Source organism: Akanthomyces muscarius, chromosome 5, assembly GCF_028009165.1.
Source record: "Akanthomyces muscarius strain Ve6 chromosome 5, whole genome shotgun sequence".
NCBI classification, from domain to species: domain Eukaryota; kingdom Fungi; phylum Ascomycota; class Sordariomycetes; order Hypocreales; family Cordycipitaceae; genus Akanthomyces; species Akanthomyces muscarius.
The window spans coordinates 216387-230561 of NC_079245.1; the positions used below are offsets into that span (position 1 = coordinate 216387).

The 14175-nt window shown below is 55.7% G+C and overlaps 6 protein-coding genes across 6 annotated transcripts; 3 read left to right on the forward strand and 3 right to left on the reverse strand.

Annotated features, from left to right (window-relative positions):
* Window positions 1–1124: 1124 nt before the first annotated feature.
* LMH87_009297 (uncharacterized protein) lies at window positions 1125–2535 on the reverse strand (the record flags this gene model as incomplete). Its single annotated transcript, XM_056196269.1, has 5 exons — window positions 1125–1178; window positions 1246–1334; window positions 1397–1413; window positions 2389–2406; window positions 2462–2535. The coding sequence occupies 5 exons, from the start codon at window positions 2533–2535 to the stop codon at window positions 1125–1127; spliced, it is 252 nt and encodes an 83-aa protein (XP_056053435.1).
* Window positions 2536–4771: 2236 nt separating this feature from the next.
* On the reverse strand, window positions 4772–7684 carry LMH87_009298 (uncharacterized protein; the record flags this gene model as incomplete). The annotated part of the gene is made up of 1 exon (XM_056196270.1): window positions 4772–7684. The coding sequence occupies one exon, from the start codon at window positions 7682–7684 to the stop codon at window positions 4772–4774; it is 2913 nt and encodes a 970-aa protein (XP_056053436.1).
* A 507-nt stretch (window positions 7685–8191) lies between these two features.
* On the forward strand, window positions 8192–8854 carry LMH87_009299 (uncharacterized protein; the record flags this gene model as incomplete). The annotated part of the gene is made up of 1 exon (XM_056196271.1): window positions 8192–8854. One exon carries the CDS (start codon window positions 8192–8194, stop codon window positions 8852–8854), a length of 663 nt encoding a protein of 220 aa, XP_056053437.1.
* Window positions 8855–9168: 314 nt separating this feature from the next.
* Window positions 9169–10153, reverse strand: LMH87_009300 (uncharacterized protein; the record flags this gene model as incomplete). The annotated part of the gene is made up of 5 exons (XM_056196272.1): window positions 9169–9770; window positions 9820–9893; window positions 9943–9988; window positions 10041–10091; window positions 10141–10153. 5 exons carry the CDS (start codon window positions 10151–10153, stop codon window positions 9169–9171), a joined length of 786 nt encoding a protein of 261 aa, XP_056053438.1.
* Window positions 10154–10673: 520 nt separating this feature from the next.
* LMH87_009301 (uncharacterized protein) lies at window positions 10674–12201 on the forward strand (the record flags this gene model as incomplete). Its single annotated transcript, XM_056196273.1, has 5 exons — window positions 10674–11155; window positions 11313–11428; window positions 11581–11647; window positions 11699–12098; window positions 12160–12201. 5 exons carry the CDS (start codon window positions 10674–10676, stop codon window positions 12199–12201), a joined length of 1107 nt encoding a protein of 368 aa, XP_056053439.1.
* Window positions 12202–12428: 227 nt separating this feature from the next.
* Window positions 12429–14020, forward strand: LMH87_009302 (uncharacterized protein; the record flags this gene model as incomplete). The annotated part of the gene is made up of 4 exons (XM_056196274.1): window positions 12429–12518; window positions 12578–12894; window positions 12955–13632; window positions 13690–14020. 4 exons carry the CDS (start codon window positions 12429–12431, stop codon window positions 14018–14020), a joined length of 1416 nt encoding a protein of 471 aa, XP_056053440.1.
* Between the last annotated feature and the right edge of the window lie 155 nt (window positions 14021–14175).

Below are 14175 nucleotides of genomic sequence, written 5' to 3' on the forward strand. Positions count from 1 at the left end.
AGCATCTACAGATGAGCAGGACGTGACGATGAATTTGCAATATCCCGATGTTCTCGTGTCGACGTTGGGTTAGGGGAAAAGAGGCAGAGCACAGGAAGCGGGATGGGCGAGTTTTGAGAGGACTGGGGTGAGATGGCAGGGCAGGGGGGGTGAGTAGTTATGCAGTTTACGGATACTAGTTCTCTAGAGCAGAGAGAGAAGGAATATAGAATGCCTGCGTGGAAGCCCCTTGTCCGGCGTCGCCTACAGAGAGTGGGCAAGCAAGTGGACAGTGTGTGAGTGTGTCGCAGAGGTACGTACTGATGTTCTCCTGATGATTCTGGTCTGCTCTGCTGGCTGGAGGAGCGAGCGAGCGAGCGAGAGAGAGGCACGGAGAGAAGAGTCGAAGAGGGTGGGCGCACGAGACAGCGAGCGCCAGCCAGCCAGACGAGGGCAGCTTGAGGCAGGCAGGAATGGGAGCATTGAAAAAAATATAAAAAATAAAATAAGCATTTTAATGCAGACAAATAAAAGTGCGCCAGAAAGTGGGCTCCGTCCAGCGTCAGCCAGTAAAGAACTGTCGAAACTAGTTTAGCTTTGCGTTCTGGGGGGCTGGCATGGATGGACATGGCCATTGAACGAGGCGTTTTTGCCCCAGCACCCAGCAGTGGACCAGCACGACGCAGCGCTGTGAGTGGCTGGCTATTGAGGTGCGAAATGCCGCCCCAGCTGCGCCAAGGTCAGCCCGGTAGCCCAAACTGGCAAAACGTCCTCGAACGCCGGAGCATAGACACGGTGTTTGCTTGGATATATGCACTGTAAGAAGACGCGCATTCAGGCGGTGATGCACAGTGCCGAAAACATGCCATTCGTCCTCGTGGCAGACGTTGCTGGCGCTGGTCTGGTCTGGTCTGGAGGATGCCAGTCGCTCCCTATTTTAGCTCCCTATTTTAGCTGACGTTGGTGGCTGCCCATTTTTAGCACAAACTCCTCCCAACTACTGGGTACTTGGTAGGTAGTCTTCAGCACTGTCTCGCATCACAAATGTCTCTCTGCTGTCTGCCCAGTAATTAAATACATTCTGCAGAAGCCAGTAGCCATCAACTGGTACATGTCAACATACTCAAACTCTTCCACCAGCCCCATCAACTCATCGTCTCATCATCCTCTGCACTGTCGTCGAATCCCCCCAGAACCAACTACATTCTTGTCAGTCCACTCTCACCACAAACCCACATTCACTGCCCCGAAATCATGCCATCTCACCCATAATGGCCTCGTTGCCTCCCAGCCAGCCTGTAGGATTCCCGGCCTCACCCAGACCACGGTACCGAGCTTACTTTCGTCTGGTCTTCCTGTAATGATATGGGGGGGGGAAATGACCAGTAAACTGCTGGTACTTGCTCCGACTGCTCACCTGCTTGACGAACCGACCTGTAACGTCACCTCCAGCCAGCAAGTGCTGACGAGCCCAGCCCTCACTTGACGCTCGCACCCAGCGTGGCCTGAAATACTAACCCAGCTTGAGCGTCTGCACCGACGCTACTGCATTGCCACGGGGCCGCAAGCACGATCCATCGCCCATCAGTGCGCCATCCATCGTCTCCATCCCGAATCCCATGAAGAAATAAAAAACTGGTTTGGTCGCCGATGGCAGTTATTGCTGGTACAGTTCTAGTATTGCTGTTCTTTTACTAATCGTTCGATCGAGGATCCTCGATATGCTCCAGTCTACGGTCCAGTTCGACACACCATTCACCACGGGCTGGCTGCCAGCGCGTGCACACAGCCGACTGCCCGTCCAACGTGTCAATGCCAGCATCATCGCTCTCATAAGATCCAGAAATCCGGAACAAGCGATAGAATGTCTAGAGAAGATTCCCAAGACAGCTGATTTCATTGCATCTCCCTGCAATCCGCATCAGTTCTCCAAGTCGCAGGTCCATCACCCAATTGTGTACCAGTAGGTACTTGCCAACACGTCCGCGTACATGACACGCACAACAATGGGTGTAATAATAGCCAAAGAATCGCACCAGAAGCACCAAAAGAACTTGTTCCCCTGCCCGCCGTTTTTCTCCCTTGTAATCTTAAATAGCTGCATCAAAGTGCTGTAATAGGAACACACTTCATTCCAGCCATCCAAGCCCATTGCCCATATCCAGCTGGACCTCTCGTGCCACTCTTCCCCAGGCGAGCTACATACAGCGGTCGCCTCGCTGGAATGCAGCGTCAGGGGTGCCAAGTTACAGCAGGCCTCCCACTGAATATTCCTCCTGTCCTCACTGCACTGGCCGCATGGTCGTCAACTTCTTCCCTCTGGCGCAGCAAAGACACTTTGAAACGCGCCGTCTTCGAGTCCATGAACGCTCCAACGCCAACTGCCCGCATCTAGATGCGATCGCCAACTGCATGACTGTCGGTATGCTGCTCGAGTCAACTGACCTGAACCAAACGTCCTCTGCATTGAAAAGGCCAGTACTTTGTAACCATACGAACAAGCGAGCCATGCATCTCAATAGCCAGCTCTTCATGTCGACAACGTCGCGCCATCATGATGACAGCCCAGATGTGATCCTACCACGACTGCGCTTATTGCTTCTGTGGCTCTTTATGCCGCCTTCATGTAATTAATATCCGCAGGGCTCGCGAGACGCAAGAATCCCAGTCCTCGCATCCTCTCAATCTCGACAGCCAGCCATCATGCATCACCCATCCACCCATCCCACCGTTACACTGCATATTCCCACCGCCCGTCCGTTATTAGCCAAGGCTGAAGGAGAAGCAAATACACACTTCTCTCCTTGTCCACATGCGTCTCGACTTTGCACGTGTAGATGCACATCACCGCTGCATCATCCATCGTAGCAGCCACACGCTCTCCCTGCGAAGCGATTCACTTTTCAGCCCATGTCTCTCTGCCAGTATTCATCGTCCTCTCCTCATCCTTCTGCCGAGGTCTGCTGGCTGGCTCGAACCGGCCTGGTCCAGCTCGCTCGAAAGCTGCTGCCTGCGATTCTGAGACAGGCCACATATCTGACGCCGCCAATGGCGCGTCCGCCGGTCTCTAATGCGCACGCACACAGCTTTTCAGTGCACATCTCTGTACTTTGCCCTGATGAACACCCGTCGGCGGCCCCGAGGCGCCTTGTCTGTCCCAGTTACACACGATGACGCTCTTCCCGTCACTCCTTCACCAATCGACCCCGAGCGCCGCCTCATTTTTCCTTTCTTCTTTTAGTTGTTTTTTTGGTTGTCAAGTGTCCGCCTTCCCTCACCGTAACCCGAAACCCGCCCTGCTTCGCTGTGGAGGGGCCGGCCACCCAGCCTCACCGACTGACTTTGGCACCTCGTGATGACGGTACGCGGTTCTAGCCTCTAAACTCCACCCTCCCAGATTCTCGTGCCCTCCCACTCCTTGACCGATCGCCCGACGGTTGTCGTGCACCTACAATTCACAGTGTGGCTCATCAAGGAGGGAACAATCTACGCGTACCTGAAATCAGATGCGGGGAGACGATGATTCAACAACCTAACCTATTGTTCGGTCCGAAACTGCCATTCCAAAGCCGCACAAGGCTGCCGGCAGCAAACGACCATACGAGAACCCCTAAAAAGGTTTACAGGTCGTACAGTAATGCTTGGTGTGTAAAATTGTAATGCTGTTGTCCTACGCCTTGGGACTTTTTGGTTTCGTGTTGTTTCGCGCGCATGGCCACTGCAATCTCGCCAAATGCCAGCCCCCGGGTAAATACCAGGCAATTCACGCGCGGAACGCATCGCCATGTATCGGAGAAATTTTGAGACTTCTTTTCCCAGACCGGGGTTTTTCCTTTTCAAAGTGTAGACAGAACAGAATCTTTAATTAAACCTGACTTGGCAACATTATTCCCAGCAGTTGCCGACTCGGCGCAACTCGACTCCTCCGCGCTCCAAGCCATATAATTCTCCGAAGAAGCTGCTTTCGATCTCAGATCCCGCTCTTCAAGGTCCATAATACAGTCTCATTTTGTTCTCTCTTAAAAACAGTCAAACTAGGCATATTTGGGCCTCTTAAAATAACCGGAAAACAGGGTTGGATCTGGGTTAAATGGGCGTTTGGCCTCAAACGATCTGATGATACCCTGCAGGAAATTCAACCACCGAAATGTGCCATGATTGCGACATGGACCCCAAGTTACGATCTGTAAGAAACGGCCTGTGGTTCGTCAACTAGTTCAGATGACTATGCAACGTACAACGTCGATAGAGTTTGGACTAATATCCCAACGGTCGCGTTGCCACTGCCTCAAACTTTATTAACAGTAGCTTGGGAAAACCACGCCAGGCTTGCGAAAGTTTAGCTTAAGTCACGAGTACAAAAAGCGAGGCGTCACTTTTCTAACAAGCACGCTTAAGAAAATTGATCTGTTTTTGCTGATTTGTTTTTTAAAAAAAAAAAAGAAAAAAAAAAAAAAAAAAAAAAAGAGAATATACTCTGTCGCGGTGTACCCGAGGTCGCCGCGCTTGGAGTCTCTGACTGCTGTAGAGGCTTTATGTAAAAATATACAACAGTTGAAACACCACAAAAATAAAAATAAAAACAGCACAAGTTTAGAGTAGAAAGAATCAATCTATAGAATTATTCAACTAAAAGTGTAGCATAACACCGCGCAACGTATATCATTAATGCCCAATTCCAACCATCAACGCCATTCCGCCAGTACGCCAGACATCATTCCCGCCGCCACATCGTCCTCGCCCTCGTCAACACTCTCTCCCGCCTTCGCCGCTTCCGCCGCCTCTGGCCCTCCTAGTCCTGCATCTCCAGGCTCAAAAACAGCTCGAGCATCGTGCGCTCCCTCTCCCTCGCCGCCCTGTCCTTGCTCCCCTCGCCGCTTCCGCTGCGAAATGCCAGCGGCGCCATAATCTCCGCGTAGCGCCTCTCTCTGGCCTTTCGCTTCTTGGCCGCGGCGTCCGTCTCGCTGCCCTTACGGAAGCTCAGCCTCCGCTGCAGGCCCTGCGTGCGAGACTCGGCTGTCGCGGGAGTCAGCTCCCTCGCCACGCGCGCGAGCGTCGACGTCAGGAACACAAAGGCAATGTTGTGGTTGGGAGCCGCGGACAGCACGTCCAGAATCTTCATCTTGGTGTCGGCCCATGCGCTCTGCGGCAGTGCGGCGAGCGACGACGGGAAAGTGGTGGCGAGCCGCGCGCACATTTGCGCCGTTACGAGGCCGTCAGTCAGCGAGGCGAGGAAGAGCAGCAGTACAGACGACAGGAGTTCAAGCTTGTGCGACGATGGCAGCTCAACGGGCAGCACCTCGGTGACAGAGGGGCCATCCGTGTCCAGCGCGGCAATGACGCATGCCTGGACGGCCTCCTTTTCCTCGGCGCCCAGGGAGTAGCCTCCGGCGTCAAAGGGCCAGCCGGCTTCGCCCGGAAGCGACATATTCTCGAGCATGGCAGCGTCGGCAATGCAGCGCTCGGCCAGCGTCTGGATGGCCTCTGTCAGCTTAAACAGCTCGCGCGGCGCCGAGCAGTGGACATCGGAGTCGTACGGAATTGCTCCGCGGATATTCCTGTCTTGCAGAAACTTGCGGATGCCGCCCTCCGGTACGCGGATGAGCTCATCAATCGACCGCCCAAAACAGCTGGGCAGCCACTGGCCGCGCACGGTGATGAAGTGATCTCTGCCTTTGTCAACACGAAGAACAAGCACTTCTTCAGTTGAAGCGTGTCCGTCATTGAGGGCCCGTAGAAAAGGAATCGACGAAACCTGGCCCTCGAGTATTGCCGTCACAGTCTCGCCCGGTTCAAGCATAACATTCGGGCCAATCACCTCACCGCTGCCGTCGGACTTGGTGAACGAGGTTTTAAGCCAGCCGTGTGACTGAATGCCATCGTCAGAGTCGTCCATGGCTGGTCTATCCATAAAAGAAAAGCTCGCTGGTACGCCACCCGTGTTGGCAATGGTCATGGAGCTGCTCTTTATCGCCAGGAAACTGAGGTGCCCCATGTCCACCATGTTGGCATCTTGCGTTGCATCGCCTTCGAGCACGAGAGTGATCACAGGGCGTCCCTCGTTTTCAGCACGGTCAAGCTGTCGCGCAACTTCGGCGTGTACCTTGGCTTTCTCTTCTGGTATCACACAGTCGCAGGTGAGCGTGAAAATAGACGCCAGCGGCTTGTGGTCTGACGAAAGGATTCGCTGATAGGAAGTGTATAGTTCAAGCCTGACCCGGTCTATAGCCGCAGTTTCAGGCTCGCCTTGAGCCTCGTTTTCGTCGTATACATCATATGCGTAGCCTGGATCAGCAGATGATTCGGGCTCCTGCTCTTCGCCGTCCTCTTCTGGATCGTAGCTAAACAGCACGTCTTCGTCGGCATCGATTCCGCGAGACTTCATCTCCTCATCCTTTTTCTTGGCGGCCTCTTCATCCATGACTCTCTTTTCAAACTCGTGCTTGTACTCTCGGGTGCGGTACAGTATGCGGTCACACCAGCTGGGAGCGCGCCGCTTTTCGCTGGAATCAAAGAGCGCCACGGTGCCGACGTCATATTTATATGTAGGCAAAAATGTAATCGGCCCCTCTTTCCATCCATCGTGAAAGGCTTTTCGACCCGCAATGACCTGACGCAGCTGATCATGTGGTAGCAAGGAATCGAGCGTGGCCTGCAAAGAAGCTGGATCTTGGCTGGGATCTTCGGGAAAGTCGTCTGGGTCGGGTAAAGATGTTTCTGAGTCGAAACTCTGCTCTCTGCTGTGGTTGACGGTGGAAAATGTTATCGCATCATCGTCGCTCTCTGAATCTTTCATGACAATAACGGGGTCGCCATCGAGAGGCTGTGGTGGCTTGTCGCTGCTCGTGTCGTATTCGCCACGCGTGTGCAGCGTCAGTATCCTTCGGATGTCATCGCCAGGGAGGCTCCCAAGGCGAAAGTTCAAGTCGCCCAACCAAAAGGTAAAGTCTTCGTCGCCAAAACGAGCGCCAGTGTCCTCGACAACGCCATTATTGACCACCGGATCAAATTGAATCTTGGAAGCGATTTGCGCCACGTCCCAGCAGCGACGGTCAACATAGCTCGAACCTGCGCCACTAGCCAGGTGCGAGTTGATAAAGACCATGCGTGTAGTCTCGCCGATAACGATTCGCGTCGCAACGGCACCTTTGTTCCCAAAGTATCCCAGGAGGCCAGTGCCTATTTGCTGGGTGCTGACATTGCTCACGTGTTTGGCAACTTCGCTCGAGGCATATACAAGCGTCAATAGCCCAATCATTTGCTCAGCCGAAACAAACTCGTAGCCTGCGGGAATGGCGGCCTCAACAGCCGACTGCCATTTTGTAATCTGACTATTGCTCTCGGTGTATACACGGTTCACGTATTCCTTTGTGGTATTCAAGTCGACGACCTCTTGGAGGCCGAGGACGTAGAGGTCGATGGCATCGCCGGCCGCTTTTGGGTCGTCGGGGTTGGCAGACACGGCCAGCTTGGTAAAGTCATTTGTGAGGCCCTCGTCGCGAAAGAACCAGCTGCCAATATCTTTGTCAGTGCCAGGGCAGCCCGCCGTGTTCCAAGAGCCAATCTTGACACGTAGATTGCGCTGGCCCATGTACTCGGATCGTCGGAGGGTGAGCGCGTGGGCGAGCGAGTGCGGCGTAGAAAGGGGCGCATCACCACCCTCAGAGGCCTCCGAGCGAACGGAGCTGTCGCGCGCCGTCTGCATCGTGTGGTAGCTGGAGGAGGAGCGCTGCGATCTGCGGCGGCGGAAATCGAGTTCAGCGGATCGTTGTCTGACGTGCTATATCATGACGCGGAGCCGGGGTGGGTATAGTGTATTGGTATAATGATAAAAGCCAGGCCAAAGATGCTGGGATTAGATAAATTAGGAAAACTAAAATGGCACACGGGCTTGGTTGAAGAAGCAAGGCGCTCGGTAGTGCGCCTGGGCCCTGGGGAATCGTCCCTCCCCCACAGTGACGTGACGACCGCATCCAGGCCGCATCGAGCCCCACCAAATCAAGGCCGCCTCTGAGATTTGATGTGGCTGCCAGATAAGGCTTCAATTTAACCACTGCATTATACCCACGCAAAACCACAAACGCTTCCGCGACGAAACGGCAGCTAGCCCTTCAATCTGACGATCCTACCGACATACCTGGCAAGACTTGATACCATCTACTCGTCCCCAAGGCTGCGGCCTCCCTCCACAGCCTCCTTCCCATCACACATCATGAGCCGCGCGACACCACGAAAAGCCCGTGGCCACAAGCGCCAACCCTCGAACCTTATCCCTGCCATCTCCGACTACGAGTCCGACGCGGCCGCCGCTGCCCAGCAGTCGTACGCGCCGCCGCCTCCGCGCAACAATACCGAGCTCAACGTCGCCGTCCTCCAGCGCTACGTGCCCTCCATCTTCAGCATCCTCAGCATCGCCGCCAATGCCGTCGTCTACACCTTTGACAGCGTCGCCGAGAACTGGGAGAAGTCGGGCGTCGAGGGCACCCTGTTTGTGTGTACCCAGTCCCCGCTGCCCGACGACCCCGACAACACGCCCCGCGCGTGCGTCTTTGTGCTCAACCGCCGCGGCCTCGGCAACGTCATTGTCGATCTCGCCCAGGTCAGCCACGTCGAGATTGCGGGGGAGCTGGTCATCCTGAGGGTGGAGGGCGCGTGGGCAGAGGGTGAGAGGGTGCTGGGTATTTGGATGCACAATGACCGCGAGGAGACGAGGCAGGTCAATGGTGCCATGATCCAGGAGTGCTGGGGAATTGCGCGATCAGCGGGTGCCGTGGAGAATCAGCGGCAAGAGGCCGGCCCGGCGATGCAAGCTATCGGAAAGCCTCTGACTCTGAATGAGCTTTTTGGGAAGCAAGCAGTCAACCAGGGACAATAAGCTAGCAGGGACACAAGTGCAGGGGCACGAATTAGAAGGGGGATGAGATAAAGAGACACGAGCCTGCGGAGCACCGTTGCATTGAAATCATGGCGAATGGCGCAATATATCAACATAATCCATACTTTCATGACACTATTCCCACGACTCGAAAGCTGAAGCTGGCCTAAAACGCGAGGTATAAAACTGTATACCTGACTTCATTAACCCGTTAGCTTGGCAGGCTATCATCTATATAAAACCAAGAAATCACGTGTACGCCGCGAACTATAATGCATGGCTCCCCGAGCTACCCAACCGTTTTCACATTTCCATTATACCGTTCCGCTTATGCTCAGCTCCCGAATCTCGTTGAGCACCTCCTCTACCCTGGCATCCAGCTGCCCGTCGGCGTAAAAGTCACGCGTGTCGGCGTCCAGGTACTGCTGGACCTGCGCCATGCGCGAGTAGGCCTCGGCGCAGAAGCGCAGCTGGATCTTGACGAGCGCCTCGAAGCTGGGGTCCAGATACGGCACGCGCAGCTCAATCAGCTGGGGCAGCTCGGTGCTCAGCTGCTCGTTGAGCTGCTCGTACAGCTGCTTGGCCATGTCGAGCTCCTTTTCCGTGCGCGGCAGCTTGGTAGCGTCCTTGTCGGGCTTGTCGACCAGGCGCTTGACCTTGGCCCGCAGCGCGTCGTAGTCGAGCAGCTTGTGCGCGCGCTTCTTGATGCACTCGTTGACGTCGGGGAAGTAGGCGCAGAACCGCGAGATGGGCTCCAGCACCGTCGTCTGGTACGGTCCGTCGAGGGCTTTGATGGTTTCCGCGTCGAGGTCCTCGACGGCTTGCTTGTAACTGCGGCTAACCCCGTCGCTCGCGCCGGAATCGCCGTAGAAGGCGTCAATCGTCTCGGCGATTCGCATTTGCGACGCCGTCATGGCTGCGTTTGTTAGTTCGGCCAACTGGTTCAGAAGCAGAAGAGGGCCTACCTCTGAGGGAGTCTAAGTAGCCTTTGGACTCTTTCTGTAATCGTAGCGAGGCGGCTTCCATGGTCTTGAAGCGTCTGCGGGGGTCAGCGGCTGCGAGATCTGGCCAAGTTTCGCAAGTCGTACCTCTCTTCCACCTCGTAATCGCGATCGTTTGTCTTTTCAACATGACCTGCGTTCCATTAGTATACCCTTCGCGGAAGGGAAGATATTGTTCCGCTCACCTGTCTTCATCATCACCTGCGTCGTCGCGCGGTTTACATTCTTCTTGAACCCTGTTGCACATTAGCCCCTCATTCGCCGAACTTTGCAGAGATCGCGTACCCGCCCACGACATGATGCCGGATTTCGCAGATGTTCCTCGTTATAAGATTTAGTATCTGAACGGTGTGAAGTGCAGAGATGCGCGGTCGACAAATTCGCAGCGAGGCGGGATGCCGTGGAGGAGTGAGAGAGCCTGATCAAGGTTGTGACGACTGGTCGCTGCGCAGCCACAATGGCGGCCTTGATGGGGCTCATCGACGTCAGAGAGCTCAGCCACTGCCTGGCCGCAGTGCTGCACGTGACTACGCGCCAGTTCGCGCCGTGGGAGAGGACAAGATTCGATTATCATGTTTACCACAATGCAAAAGGAAATTCGCCAGAATTGATAATTTCAACTGTACAGCGTCAATTGAGCTGGGGTGCACGTAGAGTCGAGTGCAAGACGTCGTGCGCCAGAACTGGGGTGGCCCCTTTCAAAGCTCACTACGGAGTACATCAACCAGAGCTTGAGGCGTTCATTACCACTGCGTCACTTTGTCACGTTGCAGAGGCAAATGAGGTAGGGCACTGGGTATAAAATCGAATCGCCCAGCATGTCCAAATTCAACCCCAGATTCCTCATCGTCAGTCTCGGCAACCCCCTCCCCGAATACTCTAGCCTTCACTCAGCCGGTCATTTTGCCCTCCAGGGCCTCCCCAAGGTCCTGCGCCAACCTAGTCTCCAAAGCAGCAAAATCGGCAAGCTCTCGTGCCTCGTCTCTCATGGCTCCAAGTATACGCTCATCCAGTCGCCCACATTCATGAACGTCAGCGGGCCCTTTGTCGTCAGTGCGTGGAAGGAGATGCTCAAGCAGCACGACGCGGCCTCGCTCAGCCTCGTGGTCCTGCACGACGAGCTGGAGAAGACGCTGGGACAGGCGGCGCTGGTCGCGTGGGACCGCAGCCCGCGCGGACACAACGGCATCAAGAGCGTGAAAAAGGCCCTGCGCGAGGACAAGTACCCGCAGAGCCCACTGGTGAGGATCGCGGTCGGCATTGATCGGCCGCAGGCGCGCGACCCGGACACAGTGGCAAGGTACGTGCTGGATCCGATTTCCGCGGCCAAGCAGAGGGTCCTGGAGCAGGAGGTGCCGTGGGAGGTCAAGACGTTGTTGGAAGAGCTGGAAACGGACTGGCGAGGGCAGGTGGGGGGATGAATCAGGCGAACGAATAAACGCTGAGCATTTTGTTAGCGAAGCATGCTGCGAGCGAATCGGCAGATGTCCCAGGACGCATCGAGCAAAGAGTACAGCATCGGATGAGCGACATCGGCCACCACCGCAGCAAATCCGCGATTTCTCTCCTTTCTGTATTCTTTTCTGTACAATATTCACGCTTTTCTTCTTTCGAAAACCCCTTCCCTCAGAATCGTCGTTGGGATCATGGCCAATGGACGGTGTTGATCCGTTATCTCGCTGGTGGCGCTCTTGGTGGTTTGGTGGCGTCGCACCAACCGACAAGGCTCTGGTGAGCCTCTGGGGAGCCAAGAGATAAGCTCCACCCCCATCACTGCGGTTATCAGTCATCTGTCAGTGGTCGTCTGCCATCCCTTCAAGCAAGGTTTCTGATAAGCAGTCAGCGACCATGACTGGAAAGGGGGAGTGAGGCTGCTCAAGGGTGCGGGCCGTCGCAGTGTCGCAATTGGGCCGTTGAAGCTTATTCTCTGCGTGGCCCCTGACGGACGTTGGCAGCTAAATGAGATGTTCAACGCCAGCAGTGCAGATGCTCGAAGCAAGCACGGCCGCAATGCAACCCTGCGATGCAGATCAAAAGCGGCTGTGCTCTACTGGACCTGGTTTTATTTATGTTCGGTGAAGCGCTTCGTGTACCAGCAAGTGTGTGCCTCACCAGCCCTGAGCAGCCTGCCACTTATACATCTCCCGAAACCTCCCGACAACCAACACTTTGATAAGAAGCTGAACACACACAATTTCGCGTTGCCCGCCAAGGACACCGGTCCCGTACTCGACCTCCAGCCCGTCCGTTATCTCGACGCCTTGTACGCCTCGTCGTCTCAGCTGCTTATCGCCCGTCAACCAGATGAACCTGTCGTTATCGATTCGCCATGCACATATTCAATAGTGCATTGCGCTTGTGATTACCGTCACTCCGGAAGCGGACTCTTAATGTAATTCGGCACATGAAAGGTCTTGGGCACGGCTTGGCGTAGGATGCGACGCTGCTGCACCCCAGGATCCTTACCCGGATCAAATAATATATCTACGACCGCTCCCCGCTTCTTTCCTTTGACCAGTTCTCGCGCAAAACATACATCCAGGTAGTGAATACTGCAGCTGAGCATTGTCACCATGGCTGCGACTGTCGAGTACAATGGCACGACTGGCACCGCCGACGCGGGCTACTCTACCCACGCCGACGACCTCAATGTCTTTTACGACGTTCGTACCCCCAAACTCGCCCTTCTTCTCCGAGGGCTACTCCTCTGACAGATATATAGACTGGCCACATGACCTTCATCGTCATCTCCTCCGTCCTGGTGCTGCTCATGATTCCCGGCGTGGGCTTCTTCTACAGCGGCCTCGCGCGCCGCAAGTCGGCCCTGCAGCTCGTCCTTCTCTCCATGCTGTCCGTTGCCGTCATTGGCTTCCAGTGGTTCTTCTGGGGCTACTCGCTCACCTTCTCGCGCACCGGCAACGCGTTCCTCGGCGATCTGTCCCAGTTTGGCCTGATGAAAACACTCGCGCAGCCTAACGGCGGCGACGCAACGCCTGATATCCTCTTCTGCCTCTACCAGGGCATGTTTGCCGCCATAACGTGAGTCTCCACACGATCCTTCCATCCCTTCTTCTGCAAAACCTAATGATGAATTGCTAGACCTGCCCTTGCTATCGGCGCCGTCGCCGACCGCGGCCGCATGCTCCCCGCCATCGTCTTCATGTTCATCTGGTCGACCGTCGTCTACGACCCCATTGCCTACTGGACCTGGAACGCCAAGGGCTGGCTCATGACCCTCCCCTCGTACGACTTCGCCGGCGGCGGCCCCGTGCACGTCGCCTCTGGCGCCTGCGCCCTCGCCTACAGCCTCATGCTCGGAAAGCGCGCCGGCTATACCTCCAACCAGGGTCTGCCGTACCGCCCCCACAGCGTCACCAACGTCCTCCTCGGCACTGTCTTCCTCTGGGTCGGGTGGTTCGGTTTCAACGGCGGCTCCGCGCTCGCCATGAACATCCGCGCCATCATGGCCTGCTATGTCACTCACCTCGCCGCCTCCTGCGGCGGCATCGTCTGGGTCTTGCTCGACTACCGCCTCGAGCGCAAGTGGAGCACCATTGGCTTCTGCTCCGGTGCTATTGCGGGACTGGTGGCGATTACGCCGGCCGCGGGCTTCGTGCCGAGCTGGGCAGCGGTCGTCATCGGTGTCGTCGGCGCCCTGTGCTGCAACTTTGCGACCAAGCTCAAATTTCTGGTTGGCATTGACGACGCGCTGGACATCTTTGCCGTGCACGGCGTCGGCGGCATTGTCGGCAACCTTCTCACTGGCATCTTCGGAGCGTAAGTCTTCTTCTCCATCCTCACACTACTTGAAATCCTCACTAACATGGGAGACAGATCGTACATTGCCAACCTCGATGGCACCGAACACGCGCCGATTGGCTGGATCGAGGGCAACTGGGTGCAGCTTGGCTACCAGCTGGCGGGCACCTGCGCCTCCTTTGGCTGGTCCTTTACCATGTCGTGCATCATCCTCTTCCTCATGAACCTGATCCCCGGCATGTCGCTGCGCGTCAACGCCGCGGACGAGGACGTCGGCATCGACGACGCGCAACTCGGCGAGTTCGCATACGACTACGTCGAGCTGAAGCGCAACTTCAACGACATGGGCATGGTGAGCGACGATTCCGCGTCGAGCAGCACGGAAAAGGTGGCGAGGGTTGTCTGAGCGTTGTCGGGATACCACTAGTGTTTTACTTGGGCGGGAATTGAATCATTTAATAAAGGATATGCCAGTTTTACTTCTTACCGGTCGAGCGCAAGGCCATCGGGGCAAATGCACTTGCTTCCGTATAGAGACTACTCTAGTTTGTGAGAATCATG